At 39.9% G+C, this 14,956-nt stretch overlaps 1 protein-coding gene across 2 annotated transcripts in view; it reads right to left on the reverse strand.

Moving 5' to 3' along the window:
• The window catches only part of ARHGAP10 (Rho GTPase activating protein 10), a 215,870-nt gene that overhangs the window by 55,498 nt on the left and 145,416 nt on the right, over positions 1-14,956 (reverse strand). For both annotated transcript variants that reach the window (XM_010840774.1, XM_010840773.1), the window contains exon 12: positions 6,410-6,557. In XM_010840774.1, coding sequence (XP_010839076.1) covers positions 6,410-6,557 — 148 coding nt within the window. The remainder of the gene's footprint in view (positions 1-6,409; positions 6,558-14,956) is intronic.

A 14,956-nucleotide genomic window follows, 5' to 3' on the forward strand; every position in this document is an offset into this window, starting at 1 on the left:
TCAAAGATTTAAAACCCAGCCTGCTCAAGCATTTCCAAAAAAAAAAGAAAAGGAGAGAAATCTTTCATATACTTTTTGTGAAGCCAGAATTACCCTAATGCCAAAACCAAATAAGAACACCACAAAAAAGAGAAAATTACAGGCCAATACCTGATGAATGAAAAAAATTCTCAACAAAATATTAGCAAATGAAAGTCAACAATAGATTAAAAGGATCTTACATCATTATCAATTAGGATTTATTTCAGGGATGTAAGATTGGTTCAACATCCATAAATCAATCAATATGATACATCACATTAACAAAGCTAAAGAATAAAAACCATATGATCATCTCAACAGATGACAAAAAAAGCGTTTCACAAAATTCAACATCCATTTATGGTAAAAACTCTCAACAAAGTGCATGTAAAGGGCATGAACCTTTACATAACTAAGGCCATATGTGACAAATCCACAGCTAACATCATATTCTAACAGTGGAAAGCTGAAAGTTTCTTCTGAAGATTAGGAACAAGACTAGGATGCCCACTCTCACCTTACTTTTATTGAACACAGTACTGAAAGTCCTAGTCACAATAATTATGTAAGAAAAGAAATAAAAGACATCAAAACTAGAAAGGAAGAAATAAAACTGTCACTACCCACAGATGATATAATACCATATATAGAAAACTCTAAAGCTTCCATCAAAAACAAGACTGTTAGAATAAATGAATTCATTAAAGTTGAGATACAAAATCAATATATAGAATTTTGTGGCTTTTATATACACTAACACCAAACTACCAGAAACAGATATTAAGAAAACAATCCCATTTAAAATTGCATTAAAAATAATGAAATACCTGGTAATCAATTTAACCAAGGAAGTGAAAGACCTATAAACTGAAACTATAAGACACTGGAAAGAAATCAAAGGAGACACAAACAAATGGAAAGATATTCCATGCTCACAGATTAGAAAAATATTGCTAAAATATCCATGCTATCTACAGATTCAATGAAATCCCTATCAAAATGCCAATGGCACATTCCACAGAACCAGAACAAAAAATTCCAAAAATTGTATGGAACCACAAAAGACCCCAAATAGCCAAAACAATCTCGAGAAAGAACAACAAAGCTGGAGGTGTTATACTCCCTTTATTCCAAGTATACTACAAAGCTATAGGAATCCAAACAGAATGGTACTGGAACAAAAACAGACACACAGGTCAAAAAAAACAGAACTGAGATTCCAGAAATAAACTTCCACACACATGGACAATTAAGTTATGGAACAACATAATTGTAAATGTAACATAAAATGTAGAAATGACAGTCTCTTCAATAAACAGCACTGGGAGAACGAGACAGCCACATGCGAAAGAATGACCAGACACAAAAATTAACTCAAAATGGATTAAACACTTGAATGTAAGAGCTGAAACCATAAAATACCTTGATGAAAACATAGGCAGTAAACTCACTGACATTGGTCATAGCTAATTTTTTTGTGGATCTGACTCCAAAGGCAAGGGAAACAGAAGCAAAACAAACAAATGAGACTATATCAACCCTGCACAGCAAGAGAAACTATCAACAAATGACAAGGCAACCTACAGAATGGAAGGAGATGTGAGCAAACCACATATACAGTAAGGCTTTAAAATGTCAAAAATATAATGACCTCATACAAGTTAACAGTAAAAACAAAAAACAAATAGAACAACCCATGTTAAAAACGGGCTGAGGGCTTCCCTGGCGGTCCAGTGGTTTAAAGCCGCCTTGCAAGGCAGGGGACACAGATTCGATCCCTGGTCTGAGAAGACCCTACATGCTGTGGGGCAACTAAGCCCATGAGCCACAACCCCTGAAGCCCACATGCCCTAGAGCCAGTGCTCCTCCAGAGAAGCCGCCACGATGACAAGCCCACGGACCGCAAAGAGGAGGAACCCCGAGTCACTGAACTACAGAAAGCTCATGGGCAACAGCGAAGACCTGGGGCAGCCAAAAGTAAGGCAATGAATCAGCACAACTTCAAAACGGGCAGGGAGTACGAACACTTTCCAAAGAAGACATAGGAATGGCCAAAAGACACCTGAAAAGATGTCCAACATCACCCATTATGAGGAAAAGGCAAATCAAAATCATACTGAGATATCACCACACACCTGTTAGAATGACTGTTACTAAAGATAAGAAAATGCTGGAGAGGCTGTGGAGAAGAGAGAACCCTGGGGCACTGCTGGTGGGACAGTAACTTGCTACAGCCATCAGGGAAAAGAAACAGTCCCTCAAGAGATGAATGGAACTGCCACGTGACGCAGCTATCCCCCTTCTGAGTATTCACCTGAAGAACACAAAAACACTAATTCAACAAGACACATGCACCTCAGTTTTCACTGCAGCATTATTTATAACAGCCAAGATATGGAAAACAACCTGTGTGCGCTGACAGATGAATGGATATGTATACATATGTACCTTGTATATTGCATATGTATATATGTAACTCAGCCATGAAAAAGAATGGAATCCTGATATCTGCGACAACAAAGAAGGACCTTGGAAGTATTTTGCTATATGAACCAAGCCAGAGAGAAAAAGACAAATACTATATTATTTCACTCACATGTGGGATCTTAAAAAAACGAAACAAATAAACAAAATAAAACAAATACACAGATACAGAGAACAGATTAGTGGTTATCAGAGGGAAAGAGGGTTGGGAAGTGGATGAAACGGTTGAAGGTCAACTGTATGGTGATGGATGATAACTGACTTGTGGTGGTGATTAACCTCTAGTGTATACAGATGTCAAAATAATGTACATCTGAAATCCATATAATTAAAAAAGAGGTAGTAAGGACATAAATTTGGAGTGGGCAGGTGAAAACAAAAACACAACATACATTAACTTTTTTAAAGTTACTTTACTACCACTTCTGAGGAAATAAAAACACAGGAACATAAGTTGAGAATAAAATAAAAGGGAGCCTTTGATCTACTTTTTAGCATTGAGCAGCCTACCTTATATTTCACTATTTCACTGACTTAGCTAAAGCTACTCAGCTTTAAGGTTTTGAGACTATAAAATGCTATATTAAAGTGAACAATATGGCTTCTACAAAATAATAAGAATTTCAGAATAGATTTAACAGTTGCTCTAGAAATCTAGCTAGATACTATATCCATTGCAGTTCATATTAATCATCAACAGAGATCCTTAGGAAACTAAACTGTAAAGTTTTCTGCAAATAACAAGTCTAATACCATTAAATCACATATTAACAAAGGAAAATAATGAGCCTGCATATGCAATATGGCTAAACGTGCCAATGCCAATTAAACCTTTGCTAAAGTAAAGATTCTAAGTATGTGTAATTAAATTTGCAGGGGCGGGTATTAAAAACACATAGAAAGAACCACGTGTAACAGCAGAGGGTGGCTCTCCTAGTTCACACAGGCGAAGCCAGGACTCTCCGCTTTTCAAGCCTACCCTACTTCCGCTCATGCCATCAGGCTTGCTGACTGGTAATAATGACTTTCTGATTTGCTACATGCTAAACTGAAACCAATCCTAAGTGTTTTCCAAGGTTGGCTGTTCTGTACATCACATATTATATTTTCACACCCTACTGCATGCAGAAGAAATAACATACTACAAACCACTTCACTCAAATACCAAACCTGTGACCAAAAAAGCTTAAGAAAATCCTCAAAGAACACAACACTGCAAAGCAACCATACTCCAGTAAAAAGTTTAAAAAAAAAGAAAGAAAAATAAAATCCCTAGTCATCCAAACTAATTCCTTGAATCTTGGCAAATAAATTCCCTAACTTTAAACAAAAATAATTTGTACTGGACTTCATTAAATCTAACTTGTACTACAGTAGATAAATGGGGTGGGGGGAAGGGTAGAAACACACTTGCATTTAAATTTTCTATTAGACTCAACCAAATAATTTGGAAAAATAAATCAACCAAAGGTGGCTATAACACATACTGTAACCAAAACTAGATAAACATGAGAAGTGACCCAATGACCATGAATAAGAAAAAATGCATAAAAATATTAAACTTTGAAAATTCCAAATAGAGCTGACAATTAGATGACTCAGACTACTGAAAAACATTTAGTTCTGGTGATAAGAGATTTTTTTTTGAAAGGGTAGAGTTTTCAGTATGCTAAGTAATCAATAACAAAGCTCTTTAGTATCCTTTTTCTGTATGCTTCCTTTCAAAAGCATTTTCACCACCTCTTCATTTATTTCCTTTTTTAGAATATGCGGAATATGGCTCCCACTTTGTTCTCTCTGAAACAATCCTTTTTTACACAACTTGAGTTTCACTAAAGCTGAGCTACAAATAGTTGGAGTGAGGGGAGAAGATAAATAACAGTTTTTAGTTGCTTTATCTTATGACCTGTGAGATAAAATCACTCCATGACCAAAATCAGGAACTTTTATGAGTGTAACAACATTCAAAAAAAAAAACAAAGGCTGAAATCAAGAATTAACATAAAGTTTATAAAAAGACAAAATGTAGATTAAAACATCATATAAGTAGTGAATATAAAGACAGACTAAAGGAATTAAATATCTGTCAATCTTTTTCCTTATAATTAAAATTTTTAAATAATTATTATGTAGCCTAAAAATCAGAAAAGCTATGATTATACACCATTTTGAATATATCCATAAAAAATATGCTAAATACCACTTCAGCAGTTTCTTATCCATTAATAATAATCACTCAGAACCCAGTGACCAAGAGATTGGTAAACTATATTCACATGACTGGATACTCTGATTCAATTGCTAAAAATACCTGCCCCCCAAGTAGATGCAACTCTAAAACCAAAGGTCCCTCCTTGGTCATTCCTTTTATGAAATGAGAGTCAATTTGATTTTGCTCAAAGTCGATGAGCCTGTGTAGGTACTGTTTCGTGTCACCTTGATTTCTTTCCCCCACCTACTTTCCAACATTTGCCTCATTCACTGATCTTTTAACACTTCCACCAGAGGACAAGTGAGATAGAAGTCAAGGTGCAATTCAAACCAGTCAGCTTTACTCCTTATTAGCAACTCTGTAGACACAGTGAATGTGAGGGAAAAAAAAAAAAAAAAGAGGAGAGGATACAAAGTTAGCTGGACTCAGAAGCTCAAACTAAGGACTAAAAGGCAGCTCTGAAACTAGAGGTTGCTTTAAATCAGAGGGCTTCCCTGGTGACTCAGATGGTAAATAATCCGCCTGCAATGTGGGAGACCTGGGTTCAATCCCAGAATCAGGAAGATTTCCTGGAGAAGGGAATGGCTACCCACTCCAGTATTCTTGCCTGGAGAATTCCATGGACAGAGGAGACTGGCAGGCTACAGTCCATAGGGTCACAAAGAGTTGGACACGACTAAGGGAATAACACAACAAATCATGCCCTTACTCTGCAAAATGTGGATGTGATTGTAAAGCTAACACTTGTATCACATGCACGGATGTCTTAAATACTTTAAAAGAATATTGGAAAGCCTTAGTCCTCCTGCACAGACCCCCTGGGAGTTAAAGACACATGTCACTTGCTGGCTTGGATCTTTGGATATCAGCTATACAGCTGCTTACAATGGAGGTACTGGATTTGTTTCTATCTTCATTTCTGCCCTCCCTTTGACAATCACTTCATACCTCCAAACCAATGAAACCTTGGTAGTTTCAATCTTATCCTCCACACCAATGACCACATGGTTACAAATCAGCAACTGGGTGTGTCCAGTGAGCTCACAGCCTTGTTTTGTAAGGATCACTGTTTAAAATTCCAATTTGAGACAGGTGGCAATACTGAGACAGGTGGCAACTGCTGAGCAACAGTGAGCTGGAACAGGGTGGTTTGGATGGAAAGTGAGGGCTTCCACTGATCAGAGTCCCAGTGTAGCCTGGTCCACTCAGTCGAGCCCCACCCGTGGTCACTTTGCCACCTCTGCCACAGGATAAGACACCTGCCTCAGGAGAAAGTCAGAAACCTGGGGCAAGGATGGTGCGAAGCACAGACCCAGTGCAAGCGTGCCCTGCGCCTTTGACCTCAATGCCCTGAACAGCAGACAGGATCTGCTCCTCTCGCAAAAGAGCTGCTTTCACTTCAGCTCCTCTTCCATTTGTCTCAGGGTTACGTAACCTCACAGGAGGTCACACAAGCCTCCCAAAATAGAAATGTAAGCTGTCTTTTTCAAAGTAGAAAAAGAACCGTGCATAACAAAGACAAACACAAACTGAAACTTTGCACGCTCTCCCTGACACACAAGCTTTACCCTCCCTGTTAATCTAAAAAAATTATAATCTTAAGGGTAGAAGGAAGCTAAAAACACAAAGGATGGGAAATGATGGCCTGCCCTGGGGACAAAGGATAGAAGAAAAATGTAACGAACATCTTACCATCTTCCAGTTCAAGACAGAGATTATATACGGCCACGGGTCTCTTAGTCCTCTGGCCCGGCCTCTTCGATTGTCTCGGCGGAGCATTTGGGGGTGCTGACAGGGGGCCTGGCTCAGGCAATGTGGCATCAGGCGGGGTCCTAAAAATCTGCCATCGGAACACAAAGGACATTAATTGTTTTCCATGAACAGAAACTTGGGTTTTGCAACAGTATACCAATCCCAAACAACATTTGATTTGGAGTCCATCCAAAATGGGCTGCTGGAGCCAAAAATCCATGCCTTTAAATTTTGGGCATAAGTCATAAATCTTGTATTTATTTTTTAACAGAAGATTTCAAAATAAAATTTCTCATTAACAGTAAGTAAAAGCAACATCAAATCATTATATTTCAAAATAGAGTCATGCCCAAACTAAACAAGTCTAATTATCTCCACCAGATGTAGACAATACCACAGCTCTTCATCCGCAAAGGAAGTAACCAGGATAAAACACTAAAAACAAATATCCCATTCAATTTCACACAGGGTTATATTTATGCCAAAATGCTAGTTTCAATTTTTTTTTCAAACTACATAAACAGAAACATGGGACTGCAAATATTTTTTACACATTTAAAAATACCCTGTGCTTATGAAATTACCTTTCGGGGTCCACATACATTTTTCATAAAATGCTCTGTATGTTTAATCAATTTGTTTAATACCCTCCAACCTCCCTTAAATATTTCCCCTCTATTTTTGAAACCTAGAATATCAGCACCTTCATTATCTACAGTGTCATTCATCTGTCGGCAACAACAACATTAATTAAAATGTGCTGATTCTTTTCTTAGCAAATTTTTTTCTTTGAGAATCGCAAGCTGCACCATGAGTGCATCCTAAGTCGTTTGTCTGACTCTGTGACCCTATGGACTGTATGTAGCCCACCAGGCTCCTCTGTCCATGGGATTCTCCAGACTACGGGAGTGGGTTGCCCTGCCCTCCTCCAGGGGATCTTCCCCCCCCCACCCCAGGGATCAAACCCATGTGTCTTAGTCTCCTGCACTGGCAAGAGGGTTCTTTACCATTAGTGCCACCTGGGAAGCGCCAAACTGTGCCATAAAGGGAAGCATATCACAGAGGTGATTTATAATAACATTTCCATTGCTGCCAAGACCTGAGTTCAGAAGCTTCCCATCCCCAACACTGGAGTCCTTTCAGCCTTCAACGAAGTCTTAATATAAAACATTTAGACATCACCCTAACAGACACTGTATCTCCAGAGCACTGACGTTCTAAATGTAGATACTTGGAGAAAGTCAGCTAGCATTAAATAAACCATAAATATAAAACTACACAATAAAAGGCACTCAGTGAAAGCCCCCTTGTTGCACAGAGATTATTATTTATGCATGTGAATAAAAATAGGTGTATGACCTGTATATACAAGTGAGAGTACCACATATATGTATCACATTGAATAGCTATCCAACATGTCAGAGTTATATTCACAATCTACAATTTCTCATCTAAAAGCTATCATATACCAACAGAAATAAACAATTTCAACAGAGCTTTTGCTTTATAGTACCATACTGCCCCCTCATGTGTAAATGGAATAAAAAATGGTTTAAATTACTATGGACAAATATTTGCTTGTGAAAATTTAATTTTGTGCTCCAACTGGTAACCTGCTAATACCATATTTCCACAGACTTTGTGCTCCAATAGGGTGCTCTGGCAAATAGCAACTACTTATCTGCCTTAAAAAATGCCCTTCTGTGTACACTATTGTGCACAGCTGGCTTTACTGCCATGTGTCATCACTGTAATTGAGGAAGGCTGCAGAGTGACGGGAACAGGAAAGAATTTAGGTGGTGAAGAGGATGACAGTGGTGAAAGAGGGAAGAAAAGATGGGGAAACTTGATCCCATGAAAAGAAACTAGCATCTGTGTGTGACCAACGTTGGGAAGAGCCTGCGGTCTTATGTTCAATCTTTACAAACATGGCACCTGCCTCTGGGATGTTACTGGAACAGGAAATCAAACAACACAGAGCCAGTATCCCCGAAGTATAAACAGTGGAAAGGGTATATTCGAAGAAACAGTGCTGGAGAGCTGATAACCGTCTAAGCAGACCTTCCTGGAAGATCGCACTGATTGGAATGATGTGGATGCTGACCCGTTTCGCATCCCCTACCTCCCCCACCACACAGGGTAAGGGCGTGGGGAGTACGGTGTGAGAGCAGTCCCAGTCTGCAGAGCCAACGACCAAGCAAATCGGGACCCAGGGGTGTGACTCCTAGATTCCTGGGGGGCTGATCCAAGACATCCCAGGGCTGGGCATCCAGAAGATATGAAACAGTTGAGTTTACATCAGAGCATCCAGGAGAATATTCAGTTAGTTCACTGGCTCAGTCCTTTCTGACTCTTTGCAGCCTCATGCACTGCAGCACACCAGGCTTCCCTGTCCATCACCAACTCTCAGAGCTCGCTCAAACTCATGTCTATAGAGTCGGCAATACCTTCCAACCATCTCATCCTCTGTCGTCCCCTTCTCCTCCCACCTTCAATCTTTCCCAGCATCAGGGTCTTTTCTAATGAGTCAGTTCTTTGTATCAGGTGGCCAAAGTATTGGAGCTTCAGCATCAGTCCTTCCAAGGAGAATATTACTAAGCCATAAAGAAGAAGAAAGCCCTGCTACAAGCAACAATGTGGATGAGGGCACTGTGCTCAGTGAATTAAGTCAGACAAAGACACATATGATCTCACTTACACTGGACTCTTAGAAAGAAAGAAAGCTCAGAAAAAGCCAAATTCATAGAAACAAAGAACAGATTGGTGGCTGCCAGAGGCAGCTCCGGGAATGGGTGAAGGTAGTCAAGATGTACAAACTTCTTTGAGTTATAAAATAAATAGGTTCTGGTGGTGTAAAGTCCACATTGTCACCATACTTACCAGTACTATATCATATGCTTGCAAGTTGCTAAGAGAGTAGTCTTAAAAGTTCCCATCACAGGAAAAAAAAATTGTGTGACTATGTGACGTGATGGTGGATGGTAACTAAACTTACGGGGGTAATTTTCACAATATATACTCGTATCAAATTAGTTGTACATCGTCAACTAAAACAACATTATATGTCAATTATAAAACTGATGGAGGGAATATATCTAAGAATGGGTTTTGGGCTTTTGGAGGGGGTGGGAGTGGTTCTGTTTTTCTGTGATTTGCATTTTAAAGCTACCCAGGTGATTCTTTTGTGTAGTCAAGGCTGAGAAACAATGATAGTCATCCCACAGTCATTCCACTTTTCTTGGATGGACTAAATCTATATTGAAACACCAGAAAAGTTGTTTCAGAAAAATTGGCCCTGAACATATGCAATCAATTCCTTGGATCTTCCCAAGTCCTAACTAGGCGTGAAATGATTCAAAGATTCTAATGACCCACCATTCTCTCAATAAACTGTATGTGAATTAGCTTTCAAAGAGCTAACCTATTAGCAGATGGTGGTGGTTTGCTCAAAATTCTCCAAGCAAGGCTTCAACAAACAGTACCTGAACTGTGAACTTCCAGATGTTCAAGTTGGATTTAGAAAAGGCAGAGGAACCAGAGATCAAATTGCCAATATCACTGGATCATAGAAAAAGCAAGAGAAGTTCCAGAAAAACATCTATTTCTGCTTCAATGACTATGCCAAAGCCTTTGACTGTGTGGATCACAACAAACTGTGGAAAATTCTTAAAGAGATGGGAATACCAGACCACCTGATCTGCCTCCTGAGAAATCTGTATGCAGGCCAAGAAGCAACAGTTAGAACCGGACATGGAACAATGGACTGGTTCAAAATTGGTAAAGAAGTATGTCAAGGCGGTATACTGTCACCCTGCTTATTTAACTTAATGCAGAGTACATCATGCGAAATGCCAGAGTGAGTGAAGCACAAGCGGGAATCAAGAATAACAGGAGAAATATCAATAACCTCAGATATGCAGATGACACCACCCTTATGGCAGAAAATGAAGAGGAACTGCAGAGCCTCTTCATGAAAGTGAAAGAGGAGAGTGAAAAAGCTGGCTTCAAACTTAACATTCAAAAACTAAGATCATGGCATCCAGGCCCATCCATCACTTCATGGCAAATAGATGGGGTAACAATGGAAACAGTGACAGACTTTCTTTTCTTGGGCTCCAAAATCACTGCAGATGGTGACTGCAGCCATGAAATTAAAACATGCTTGCTCCTTGGAAGAAAAGCTATGACAAACCTAGACAGCATATTAAAAAGCAGACACATCACTTTGCCAACAAACATTCGTCTAGCCAAAGCAATGGTTTTCCCAGTAGTCATGTATGGATGTGAGAGTTGGACTATAAAGAAAGCTGAGTGCAGAAGAATTGATGCTTTTGAACTGTGGTGTTGAAGAAGACTCTTGAAAGTCCCTTGGACTGCAAGGAGATCAAACCAGGCAGTCCTAAAGGAAATCAGTCCTGAATATTCATTGGAAGGACTGATGCTGAAGCTGAAACTCCATTACTTTGGCCACCTGACGCAAAGAACTGACTCCTTGGAAAAGACTCTGACACTGGGAAAGATCGAAGGCAGGAGAAGAAGGGGACGACAGAGGATGAGATGGTTGGATGGCATCACTGACTCGATGGACATGAGTTTGAGCAAGCTCCGGGAGGTGGTGATAGACAGGGAAGCCTGGCATTCTGCAGTCTATGGGGTTGCAAAGAGTCAGACAAGACTGAGCAACTGAACTGAACTGGTGGTGGTTTAGTTACTAAGTTGTGTGCAACTCTTTGCAACCCCATGGACTATAGTGTACCAAGTCATTTTCTTCTCCAAGGGATCTTCCGGAGTCAGGGATCAAACCTGTGTCTCTTGCTTGGCAGGCAGACTCATTACCATTGAGCCACCTGGGAAGCCCATCATCAGATTAGGTGGTTCCAAAGCACAGATGATAACTTGAAAAGGTACTACCCTGGTTTTTAAGTCTTCCCAGTTATGGAGGTTTAGACATATTATTAAGAGTGTTTTCTCATCTTTTCATTTACATAGTAAGAGCCATAATGTGTACATCTCAAGTTATTACAGGGATTTAATGAGATATTTATAAAGCATTTGGTACAGTACTTGGCACCGTTAAGTAACAGAAATAAATAGTAACTACTGTATTATAATGGGATCACATCCAGTAAATAATGATAATAAAAATGAAAGCAGATCCTTATTGCCGTACTCAACTGCCATTTTAAGAGGTTGTTAATTCTTTGAGGTATTGAATATCCCTTAAATTCACTGTTTAGTTGAAAGTGTTTGTAGAAAAGCTCATCAAACAATGGACTACAAGGAAACAATGAACAGTACCTCCTCAAAACTGCCAAGTCACCTGGAATCACACAATGGTTTCATATATTTACTTCTGTATTTTCCCACTGAAATTTAGAATTTAAATTACTTCCTCTATCATGTAATACATTTCACATTTAATAAACACCTACTACGTGGTAGACTCTCTCTGAAACAGTTGAACATTCTCAAGGACTTTTGAGGGGAGTATTACTCCTCATGGTTTTTTAAAATGATAAAAGCTGAAAGATTAAATAGTCGGCCCAGACCGCAGAGTTGGTATCCTAACTCTCAACTCTGATTTCAAAGCTCCTGTTGCCCATTTAAAAAAACAAACAAACTTAATTCTTAAGGAAAAAACCACCAATTATGCTGCCCTGTATCTATTCAGGAAAGTTCACCTGGAGGTTATCTATACAGAGTTACCATCATTGTGTTTCGGTCTCCTAGACATTTCAAGAATGTATTGCCTTTCATACGTATCTAACCTTGTTCGCCAATGCACCGACCACAGATCTCTCTTTTTTTTTAGGCTGCCAATCTATGCTCTCATGGTTCTCTCTGAAACTTCGGAAATTATTTTAAAAGATACTCTTTTTTTTTTTTTTTTTTTTAGTTTTAAAAGATATTCTTTTTAAATTCAAAAGAGGAGGAAAGAGTAAATTATTTAAAGTGCTGTCTTCTTTCCTGGGAATCTGATTCTAACAGTTAAAATTTAGCTTATCTTGTTCTATATAGTCAAGACGTTTGTCTACTTTAAATATAACACTGGTTTTCCAAGTCCAGAACCACTGCATGGATGCAAATTCCTCTACCTCCCAAGTCTCATTCCAAAATCATGCGACTCTCCCAACTTCCCCACATCAGGACATCTTGGCTCTGGGGCAAAAGATGAACTCAAATCAAGCCTACTCAGAATCTGTTTTTTCCAGGGTAGAAAATTTCTCCACAGTACCTATGTGTTTACAACATAAGAAAAACTCAAACCACACAATCCAATGACAAAAAACAAAAATCCACACGTAGGCATGGCAGTGAAGAAGTGCTTACTCGGTCTCTGAAGAGTGCTGGCACAGGCACACGTCTGGCACTACTGCTCAGAGTCGCAGATTCCTCAGACTTAACAAACCGGATGCTTATGCCCATGGGATGCAGCCATACACATAAATACCTCCCTGGGTCGTTCAGGCTCTGCTAGCAGGGGCCTGAGTGGAAACGACCAGGCGACCTCTGCCGGAAATACTTTGCAGAGAATAGGAAACAAGAATGGGCTTCTGCAAATGTCACTTCAGTATCCAACTCAAGCCTAGAGCATTTGGTTCAGCTGAAATCTCATGGACAGAAGAGCCTGGGGGGCTACAGTCCATGGGGTCACACAGAGTTGGACATGACTTGGCGACTAAACAAGATCATCATGGGTAAAGGAAGTTAAGGGGAATGAGGTCATTCTTTTTTAAAAAGCTCTTTCTCTAGAAGAGTTCAGTGGTCTTTCTTGTGATAGGGAGATTACTAATATGTTTGTATATTCCTGGCACCTTGAATAGTAACAGTTGCAATTCCTGGGTACTTGCAGTATGACTGACATTGTGCCCGGTGCTTAACTCACAAAGAGCTGAGCCCAGATTTCCTGACTCCAGCACGCCCGTCTTCATCGCCGTGCCCGTCCACATCCAACACCACCCGGTTATACCAGGCCCCATTCATCTTATGTCCTTTCTGGTGATGTCATATCTCGTATAACTACATCTATCCGTAAACAGGTTCAATAAGAAGACATTGGAAATCCGTGCATATTCTCCTTAGTAAACCTTTAATATAGAAAAGAGGGACAAATAAAATATCCAATCTCTTTTTTTTTTTAAATACAAAACTACATTGGTATATACCTGAAACTAACACAACATTGCAAATCAACTATACTCCAGTGAAAAGTTAAAAAAATAAAACATACAATAGACTAGGGAAAATAAGGAAGCAGACTCACAGATACAGGGAAGAAACCAGTGGTTATCAGAGGGGAGAGGGAATGGGGCGAGGGACAACACAGGGCTAAAAGATTAAGAGGTACAAAATATTAGGTGTAAAATAAGTTACAAAGAAATGCTGTACAACATAGGGAATACAGTCAGTATTTTGGAATAACTGTGAAGGGAGGTTCATCTTTGAAAATTGTATTGTTTGGCTGATGAGTTGTGTATGACTCTTTGCGACCCCGTGAACTGCAGCATGCTTCCCTACCCTCTACTATTTCTCTGAGTTTGCTCAAACTCATGTCCATTGATCTCATCCAATCATCTCTTTCTCTGTCAACCCCTTCTCCTCTTGCCCTCAATCTTTCCCAGCAAAAACAATCACGTAAAAAATAAAAAATTTTAAATAAAACACATAACTACAAAATGGCCGAATATTTCTTTCAGTTCAGAGTCTCCAGTGTCTCTAGACAAACACTTGTTACCTGGGGGCGGTGTGACTCTAACCCTGACCGATTATCCATCTACAACGTATGTGCAGAGTTAAGCTGGGGGGTGAATAGCACACCGAGAGCTGTGAAAACATCCTACTGTCTGTTCTGGAATCAACATTACCCCAAGACTAAACGTGCGTTTTACAGAAAATTTAACTAGCACTGATCACAGCAACTGACAGTAAGACTAGACCCTGGAAACAGTCTAAGGCTTCATGCTTTATTCTGGTTGGAGAATAAACTCAGAATCGCGAGCTGCAAAGGCCCCTAGTTATCGCTTCCCTCACCCCTGCATCTCAGTGGAACAGACAGAGAGGCCCTGTGGCTAAAGATTCCCTCATATTCTATTCACACCACCAGCGAACAGCAGATTCGTTCCCAGATGAAGGTCTCAGTGTTCACTGCTCTCTCTCATCACGCTGGCACCGACTCTCTTTCCAAAAGACTATCCTTTATGCGTGCCCTTCCTCATAGGGGAGATTTTTGCTCAGTAGCTGAAACTCTTGAAAATGCTTTCACATGCATTATTGGACACAAGCCTCAACACACAGACCCAGGAGGCTGACATGGGAGCACAGTGCAGGGGCTTGCTCCCAGTTCTGCAGACACCCACCAGCACGAGGCTTGATGTCACAGAGGAGAGGGAGGGGGGCGTCCAGGAAGAACGAGCAGGAAGAAGGAACGGGAGACACAATAAGCCCCGGGGCATCCATCCCCCGGACCCGGCTCTGACAGTGGCTCTG

Source organism: Bison bison, unplaced genomic scaffold (genome assembly GCF_000754665.1).
Source record: "Bison bison bison isolate TAMUID 2011002044 unplaced genomic scaffold, Bison_UMD1.0 scf7180017864146, whole genome shotgun sequence".
In the NCBI taxonomy this organism is placed as follows: Eukaryota; Metazoa; Chordata; class Mammalia; order Artiodactyla; family Bovidae; genus Bison; species Bison bison.